The sequence below is a fragment of the Anabrus simplex genome, chromosome 10, assembly GCF_040414725.1.
Source record: "Anabrus simplex isolate iqAnaSimp1 chromosome 10, ASM4041472v1, whole genome shotgun sequence".
Classification (NCBI taxonomy): domain Eukaryota; kingdom Metazoa; phylum Arthropoda; class Insecta; order Orthoptera; family Tettigoniidae; genus Anabrus; species Anabrus simplex.
Genome location: NC_090274.1, coordinates 123847179 through 123857185, shown reverse-complemented (window position 1 = coordinate 123857185; position 10007 = coordinate 123847179). Strand labels below are relative to the sequence as shown.

Genomic DNA, 10007 nt, shown 5'->3' with positions numbered 1-10007 from the left:
ACGTGGTCATGGTTTCATAGGGTTAATGGCTACGGGTGCTGACTCAGCAGGAAGAATGATGACGCCAGTGATTTAGAACATACCTGCATTGCCCTACAACTACTGCATCGGTTAAGTGAACGATGGAGATATAGATGATGCCATCACATCACTGGGCCGAGCAATGGACACGAATTGAGGAGTGTCACATAAATGTAATACACAGGCTTCCGATACGCAAGTATGCGATACCGCTACCTATTGTTTGTAAGTCTGGTAGTAAACCATACAGTGATGGGCATTAACATAGTAATGGGCACTGGAATTACAAGGAGTGTAAAAAAAAGCCTTCTGGCAGCGGTATGCATCCATTATTTGTACCTCTGTGTCAAAAGTACTCTTAGGTATATTCCTATGCAATCTCCATGGTCTGTGGCCACGCAATGAGCACAAGCATAGTTTGTTTGTTAGTGTTGTGGAATTCATGTTGGTTTGGGATTGAATCCTTATCAAATTGTTAAGAAGAGTGTATCCAGTTATTAAGGAGGTAAGAAAATATGCTACTATATATTCCGAATCTGCTGTTTAAATATGTTAGCCTGAGTTATAATTATGTTTTGATATACTTATTGAACTTCTACCAACTAACAATAACCTACAAATGGCTGTGCCCATAACTGTGACTGTTTGCAACTGAGAAAACAGTGATGGGCATTGGGTGCCCACCACTGTAATTTATGAACCTTTGAGCATTATACATTTTTATTTCATCAATGTTTTCACTATGCCCTCAGTGTATACATTTTAACAATAGAACACAAGTAAAATGGTATTTGACACTGATGGGCACAGTGCCCATCAGTGTGATATTGGCAGTGCCCATCACTGTGATTCTCCCTTATTTTTATATTTCGTTAAGTTTATCAAGAGAAATATCCTAACAGATAATTTAAGCAGATATTATTCCACTAAATACGTACTTTAAGGGCGTAAGCATCATAAATAAGGCTAAGTGAATGCAAAAGACGTAATATATTTTTATTCATAAAAGTTTCCATACAGTTGTTTACTTCGATTCCATAGGTTTGTTTGTTTTATTCCAGCTCCAAAATGCCAAATAAAGGAAAGGAGCCCTACAGAAAAGAAAGTCTAATGGCTGCAGTTGCTGCGGTACGCGATGGAGAGAAGATAAAAACTGCAGCAAGAAACTTCTGTGTTCCTAGGTCTACACTTCAGCGTTACCTTAAAGGACAACCTAAGTCTACATTTGGTCCCAATCCGATCCTTAGCGACAATGAAGAAGAAAGTTTGGTTAACTGGCTAATAGACTTGAGTAAGAAAGGTTTCCCTAGGCGAAGAGAAGATGTTCAACTCAGTGTGCAGGAATTCCTGAAATCAAACGAAAGGAAAACTCCTTTCAAGGATAACCTACCAGGAATTGGGTGGTACAAAGCTTTCCTTAGGAGACATCCGGTCCTATCAGAAAGGACATCTGAGACTGTAACGAAGGCTAGTGCTAATATAAGTGAAGCAGATATTAGAAGATGGTTTAAAGAGATTGAAACATATCTGAAATCAGAAAATTTGTTTGATATACTCCAAGACCCATCAAGAGTGTTTAATGGAGATGAAACAAACTTTCAACTGTGCCCAAAGAATCAAAAAGTCATTGCTCCAAGAGGTTCAAAAAATGTTTATGAAGTTTCAATGGGAAATGAAAAGGAAACCTTGAGAGTTATGTTCACATTTGGAGCCGATGGTTCAGTCTGCCCTCCAATGATAGTATACAACTATAAAAGACTGCCTAATGAGATTGTACAGTCTGTTCCAGATTCATGGGGCATAGGCTGCAGTGACTCGGGCTGGATGAGATCCGAAGTATTCTTCGAATTTGTGGCAAATGTTCTTCATCCCCATTTAGTGAAAACACACGTAAAATTTCCAGTGATACTGTTTGTGGATGGTCACAAGAGCCACCTTACATTTCAGCTTAGCGAGCTCTGTACTGAACTTCAGATAATTCTTATAGCATTATATCCGAACGCCACAAGAATTCTCCAACCAGCGGACGTTGCTGTATTTCAGCCAGTCAAGAGTGAGTGGAAAAAGGGAGTGCTAAATTGGCGTCGAGAACACCCTTCTGAAGCTCTCACGAGAAAGGACTTTGCTCCAGTGCTGGAAAAGATTGTGAATGAGAGAATAAAGCCAGAAACCTTGAAAAGTGGTTTCAGAGCCTGTGGTCTTGTTCCATGGAACCCAGACAACATAGACTTCACTAAATGTATTGGAAGAAAGTACAGTGTTGCCACTCCAACCGATATTAACAAAAATGTGAATAATTCGGATGAGAAGAACAAATTACTGGCATTTCAAAAATTCTGCAGTATTGTTGGAGAGGAGAGAATTGAGCAGTTCAAGAATATTGAGAAGGTAACTGAAGAAGAACACAGTGAAGAATTTTTTGTATTGTACAGACTGTATGAGGAATTTTTTGAGAGAAATGATCAAAATTCGGAGTTTGATGGACAGGATGTAGAACAGCAAACCAGAGAAACAAATTTGGAACAAACTGCTCTGGAGAATGTATATGTAGAACAAGAACAACCGACCCTCAGTACAGCTCCTCTACACATGAATGAATCGCCTCAGCCACGAACACCATCGTCAAGCAGTGTGTTGAAGCGTTCGGATGTTAAATCACTGGAAGACTGTCTTGTATGGCCTGAAACGCCCAAAAGGAAAAATCTACGGAATGTGCAACGCATGCCTTACGTGATAACGTCAAAGCAATGGAAAGACATCCATAAAGAAAAGGCAGACACGAAAGCAAATGAGGAGAGGAAGAAGGAAGACAGAAAGAGAAAAAGAGAGGAGAAAAATTTCCAAATAAACAAGAATGAAAGGGGTAACAAGAAAAGGAAGGATATTTTGCCTGTCATACGAGAGAGCAATGACCCCAAAATGACTGCAGCTACATCTGTAAAAAAAGTCTTGCTATTTGAGAATCGCAATGAACAATCTGGTGAGAGGAATCATGGTGACGAACACTTGAAGCAGAACACGGAAAGTCTGGCTGAGAGGAAAGGAGTAGCTGATTGTGAACAAGGCAGTACTTCTACGAACATCCTGAGTACAGGCGAAATGAAGATGGGAAGATGTTTCTTCGGGGCGTCAACAAGTAACTTTTTGCTGGAGAGCAAAACTAACAATTCCCTTCGGAAATCCGCCGAAATATTTTCTTCTGGACTTTGTTTCCAGTGTGGCGGTAGCCTTAATACTAAGATACAAGGAGTTTCCTGTCAAATATGTCAGAAGATATTCCACAAGAAATGCCTTCCCGTGGGAAACGATTTGCATCCAGCAGAAAATGAATCAGAGGATGAGAATATTTTCTTCTGCATAAATTGTTTGGATATAGTAGATTACAGTGGAAGTGATTAAACTAAGGAGATAATAGGTTTTGTGACTCCTTAGAAGGTATTTTCCTCTGTGCCCATCACTGTGTTTCAAAGTGCCCAAGTTAGTCTTCAAAGTGCCCATCACTGTCATTTTATGAATTTCTGAAATTAATATTTTATAGAAGGTCAGCAATTAATACTAAATATCTAACATATCATTCTTATAAAACTAGGAACACTTCACTATTCTCTTGCAATGAATGAAATATGTATCTCCATAATTATTCGGTGTATGTGAAATAAAACTATTTGAGCCCTCTTAAAGTGCCCATCACTGTATGGTTTACCCTATCAGATGGAAGGAAGATAAGGTTCTTCTTAGAAATATGTTTTTCAAAGGCCATCAATTATAATATCGATATGATGTAGACTTTTGGGGTTATGCCGTGACAAGAAAATAAGGCATAAGCCCAATAGCCTATATCATGTTTATGAGTACAGGCCGTGAATGCAACAATTGGCAAAATCATAATATCATTCATAATATACAATGTTGCGAAGTTTGGTCTGGGAAGACTTGGGAGAAAGGAGACAAGCTGCTCGATTATGTGGTATGTTCCGAAGTGTCAATGGACTGATGGCGTGGAATGACATTAGTAAACTTCAATTTTGAGTGGTGTCTTTAAAAGTAGGAAAGGTAAAGCACATAAACGACAAGAGAAAATCAGCAAGTCAAGTAGGTACCTATAAAGTTAACATGTATATTACATATCCTTAGTGACCATAAACCGATAGTCCCATTCTTTTCTGCGTCGCTGTGACGGGAGTGCGACTGAATTCAGTCGACTGTTACGATAGTTTAATCTATCGACAAGTTCCATAGTTATCACTCGAAAGTGCCCATCTCTAGCTTCTAATCATTCGCAGGGTTGCCACCTTTAGTACTTTAGTGCTAGATCTAGTACTTCATGATCATTTTAGTACGTTCTTATGGGAATCTTGTAACTTTTACAGGGGTAGAGTATACACTCTTCTAATGCAGCAAAAGAACAAGAATAAGTTTCAGAGCCATGTTGAAGTTTGCGAACAGATATTTAAGATGGTGGATTTTCGTAATCCTGTTTTAAGAAATCTGTCCATGGCGAACCTGGAAAATTACTAATGAGATGGCAGTTTCATCATTATAATCCCATTAGCTATATATTTCCCTATTGTAATTACAGAAAGTGTTAATGAAATTAGATAGGAAATAGTGGTTAGCTAAGTCCACAGAAACTTAAAAGCTTTTCAGCCTGGTGTGAAAATGGGAAACCACGGAAAACCATCTTCAGGGCTGCCGACAATGGGGTTCGAACCCACTATCTCCCGGATGAAAGCTCTCAGCTGCGCGCCACTAACCACACGGCCAACTCGCCCGGGGTATTTGAAATTAAAAATCCTGTAGGCGACTACACCTTTCCAAATTTGACGAATTTTGTGAAGGCAGTGTTCTGTTTACTACATTCTTCTGCTGCAACAAAATGGGTTTTTTCTGCTGTTACTACCAATAAGACAAAATTGAGAAACAAATTCCAAACCTGTATGTTGAATTGGCTGCTTCTGACGGAGGAGAAACTGAAACATTCGTTTGCCCATACTTTTCACATTTCAAAACAGTTTATTGCTTTGGCAATGTTTTCCAAGGATTAAGAGAAGAGCCAAATATGACGACCAAAACCGGTAAGTTCTGTTCTCATTTAATAAATATTTTTGACAAGTATACTTTGCTTTCAGTAACTTACTTACCTTATGCATAACCCTATTCCATTTTAAATAAATTCTTTAGTACTTTTTTTCCAAAAACTATTTTCAATAGTACCTTTTTAGGGGAAAATTTAGTACGAAAATATTATTTCCGGTGGCAACCCTGATCATTCGTCTCCCGTTTGTGTTTGTGTAACCTACATGCAAGATCAAACATATGTTCTTCATCATTCGAGCTGAAAAGTTCGTTTCACATTCGGTGTTCGGCTGTTGTGCGGTGCACACGTCTCGCTCCGGTCACTGGTGCAGCGGCCTTTTCCTGTCCGTAGATAAGTAGAGTTTTTTATGTTTGTGTTCATATTCTAGTCCTTTTTTTGTGTTTGTTCTGGGGCTAGTGTAGGGTAATTCCTTTTGGGCTATTATGTCTGTAGATAGTGGCGGCGGCCCTTTAGGCCGGCCTCCTGATATTGGAACAGGTGCCGTGCGTAAGGATTCCCCCATGGACGTTAGTAATACTGCTACCCAACGTGATAGTTCTCAAGATACAATACGTGATTCGGACCAGCGTCCGCAAGTTCCTGTAGCTACCTATTCTACCACTCATCTTGGCCCTTACATAGTATTTGTCGAATCGATTGACTCTACAAATAAAATAGGACATATTCACCCTATGGCTCTGGGACGGATTTTCTACGAGAGGCACATTAGTGACGTCAAGGCCATTCATAGGAAGGGAAGAAATAGAATTCAAGTTACTTTCATGTCTAGTAAGGCTGCAAACGCCTTTCTCTCTCATCCCATTCTTACGGAAAAGAAATTGACAGCTTTTATTCCGTCTTCGAATATTCAGCGAGTAGGGGTCATACGGGGAGTAGACACTACTATTTCCGAATCCGACATTCTCACCTATTTAGACTCGCCATATCCAGTGGTGAAGGTACAACGTCTAAATAGACGTTCATCTAAAGACGGAAAAACTGAATATATCCCTACAGGTACTGTGAAGGTTGTATTCGAGAGTCAACAACTTCCGAAAAGTGTGTCCATTTTTAAAGTCATGTTAGAGGTTCAGGCCTTTATATTCTCTCCTTTATTATGTAAACGATGTCAGCGGTATGGACACACCGCCACTAATTGTCGTTCCAGGGAGCCGAGATGTGGAAAGTGTTCCCTTACTCATTCTACTGAAGACTGCACTCACCCAGTCGTTAAATGTGCAAACTGTGGCGGAAATCATCTTGCGGGAGCAGAACATTGTGAAATCCACAAACAACAAAAAGAAATTAAACGCATTATGAGTGTTGAAAACAAATCATATTTCGAAGTGAAAAACTCTTTTGCCCCATTACAGTCCTTATCTAACCCCCTTCTGATGCCCCAACATTTTCCTTCTTTACCCAATAGATCATCTCAATCGGATGAAACTTTCCCTCGAAAGCGTAAATTTACTATGGTGGTTAGTAACCCTTCCCGCCCACCTGCTAAACCAGGTTATGACAAGGTATCATATCTTAATTTGCTCAGTAATCCGAAGACGGTTCCAGAACATTCTGGCACTCCAGTCGTACGTTTGATACCTGCTACTTCTAACGAGCCTGCATCTACATCCCGGAAGCCGAGTCCTCAAGGGCAACCTTCGGCGCCTCCTGCGCCAATATCGGCATCTCCCTCTGTCATGGCTTTACATGGTAAATCAAACGATCACTCTGATGTACAGCTTCCAAAAATCTTTAACAATTTTGCAGCTTTAATCGCAGTAATGGACCCTAAAGACCCATGGAAACAAGAGCTACAAGAAATATGCGATGACCTTTTTCTATCATTTGGACCTTCTCCTACTGCTAAGTAACACATGCGGATCCTGTAATGGAATTATCGGAACATATTACATATGCAACATCATACAACATTTTGGAATATTCACAGTTTTCATTTGTACTAACTACTAAAGCACCTTGATGGCTTTAGACAATCCCGAATATTCTAATATTTGGTACATTCAACATTTCCGTAAATTACGTTCAGACTTATCCCTCCGTCATGTTCAAGTATTATTCACATGGCTTCCGGGCCATTCTAGAAAACACGGCAACGTCATAGCGGATATCCTATCTAACGAGGCCGCCCAGGGTATTGGATTGGTCTACTATAACGCAGTTTCACACACTGACTCATGGGAATACGGTCATCACGTCATCCACGATCAGTGGTGTGCAATGGCGCCGCACTTCCCCGTTGAAAGGTAAGCACTTATTCACGATACTGTCTGATATTCCTACTAATCCGTGGTTCGCCGTTGGTTACTACACTCGTTGTCATATTCTTCAAATCATACATTTCCGCTTAATTCATGTGTGTACGTCTGCTCATCTCTATCGCCTTAATCTTATCGAAAGTAACTTATGTCCATGTTTTTGAGCAGTAGGTCTTGTCAATCATATCATTTTTCAGTGTCAGACATATGAACATCACCGTCACGCATTCGTAGCTAAGCTTCTACATGCGGGTTACCAACTGCCGTTAACTGTTTCGTGTTTAGTGTTTCAACCGCCTTTTCGCGTTGTAGACTTAATATTTATTTATTTATTTATTTTCTTTTTATTTTTACCTGTAACATTCAATTCTAACCTTTTCCTTCCCTATAGGTACGAATTTTCGCATCCCAACCCTTATTTGTGGTCCGGTCGAGTTTGTTTGTAGTAAGACGTCGTGGCAGACCACACAGACGTGAAGCATTAGAACCCTGTATCCCTGTGTTTTTGGGTTATCCTAGTTAGTTTAGCCTCCATATTATTTGGTTTTTTCCTCAGTTTCATTATTACCGGTTGTCATTCACTTCATTACATAGCTCACCCTTCTATCTTGTAGTGTACTAATTTCTTCTCATGTTGGTACCTCTCCCAGACATTAATTATTCCGCAAACCAGTGACTGGACGTAGCGTCTTACGACGATGTCCAAAAACTAACCAAGAAGAAGAAGAAGAAACATATGTTCTTGAACGGAAGTGTTCGTTAGTACTCGTTCTATGTCATAAGTAAGGGAGTATTGACTCGGTGAAATGTCGTAGACACAGCCCATAAGCATCAGCAAGCAAGCAAGTCTCCCGTCTCTCAGTAGGTACGCACGCCATGTATTTTCTGGCTTGTAGTCTGAGTGTGATGTTCGGTCTTGGTTGTCCCAGATGTGTTTTTACTTCTATCCATGTGCAGTAGTTAGCTGGAGATAGTGAATTATACGGAGTGTGTATGTATACGGTCGAGGAACGACGCACTGGTTGTAAATTTGTGAAGAGACCATTCTTTCTTTCGGGTTTACTTTCGAAGTGGTTGGCTTGTCGTTATTTAATATGTACTGTGCATCTCGGACATATTGCGGCTGCGGGTTTATTGTGTAGATTCTTCTGTTTCATTTAATATTTTCTACATCAGGTAATTACAGTTTCTTACGTTGTACACTCTGTCCAAAGGAATATCAGACTTGTACATCTCCATAACGAACTTTATACCGTACTTTACGTGATAGGAAATAAGGTAAGTTTTATTGTTCATTTCGTATTTAAACATAAAAGATCAGCGGCAGATAAATCTGTTTTTCAGGCGAATGTAGGCTGTCTACATTAAATGTATCTCAGCTACCATTCTTAGTGATAGTACATGCACATTTGTTCCAACATGGTACCGAATAGATTCTGAGTAGCCTGCTCATGCGCAGTTGTATACACTGACACCAAAAAGTATTGGCACACAAATAAATGTGAAGCCAACACACCAATGTATTTATTGAAATGTACAGTAGTAAATATAAAGTTGTGAGTATATTTTGGGTCGTTGTCTTGTTGAAAGTAAAAGATGCCATCAAGACCCAGTTTCTGTGCACTGCTACATAAGTGACCTTGCAAATCATCGGTGTATTTACGAACATCCAGAGACACCTTCAATAATTGCCAAGTCAGCAACACCGGAAGTTCCCTTGTATGCCCAAACCACTATGCTTCCTCCCCCATGTAGGGCATGTTGTGATTGGAGCTCTGTATATGGTTTGCACCACACGTTTACATTTTCATCAGATCCAAACAAGTTAAACTTTGATTCGTCAGTAAATACCACAGAATTCCAAAATGCAGTCGATTTATTCTCTTAGTCTTTGGCAAACTGGAAGTGTTTTCTTCGATTAATTTCCAAAATAATGGTTTCCTTCTGGGAGATCTCCCATGAATATCAGCTGCGTTCAAAACATTCCTAATAGTTTGAGTACTGACCTGTTTTTTGGACGTTGACTGGATGTCCGATACAATCGACCCTGCATTTTAAAGGACTTTTAATGCAAGACGAACTATGATTCGACGCTCCATACATGTAAGAACTCTTGGACGTCCAGATCTGCGTTTATTGTCTGTTGCACCAGTCTCTTGAAACTTCATGATGATTGCCCACACTGTTGAATAAGTAACAGAAAGTTCTTTACTAATGTCATGGTAAATTTTACCCTGCAAGTGCAAGAAAACCTCTTTGGTGCGGAATGACACAGAATACTCCTTTGCTGTCTGATTCTTCGTGACAAGTGAATGACCCATACACCGGTGTCAGTCAAGTGACTGAACTGTATTATTGTCAACTCCGATTGCACAAATCTGCTTTGTGCGGCACTGTCTGTAAAGCTCAATAACAAACGACGTCCAGTGTGCCAATACTTCTTTGAGCAGGTGAAAATCCTAATTTAGTAGATTACATGTGTTTATGTTGTGTTTAGAAAATAGTTGAATATACAAATTATTTCCTTTATTGAGTAAGGGTTAATGGTATACATATAATGTTCCTAGTATTTATACATTTGTATTGTATGCAAAAATGTGACTGTGCCAATGATTTTTTGTGCCAGTGTACAT

General features: G+C 39.7%; 1 protein-coding gene across 1 annotated transcript; it reads left to right on the top strand.

Annotated features, from left to right (window-relative positions):
• The first annotated feature begins 1126 nt into the window (after positions 1-1126).
• On the top strand, positions 1127-3701 carry LOC137502382 (uncharacterized). The gene has a single exon (XM_068229437.1). The coding sequence runs from the start codon at positions 1132-1134 to the stop codon at positions 3418-3420; it is 2289 nt and encodes a 762-aa protein (XP_068085538.1). The 5' UTR covers positions 1127-1131; the 3' UTR covers positions 3421-3701.
• The last annotated feature ends 6306 nt before the right edge of the window (positions 3702-10007 follow it).

Coding starts and splice junctions, on each gene's coding strand:
- LOC137502382 (XM_068229437.1), top strand. CDS start 1,132: ATGGCTGCAGTTGCTGCGGTACGCGATGGAGAGAAGATAAAAACTGCA.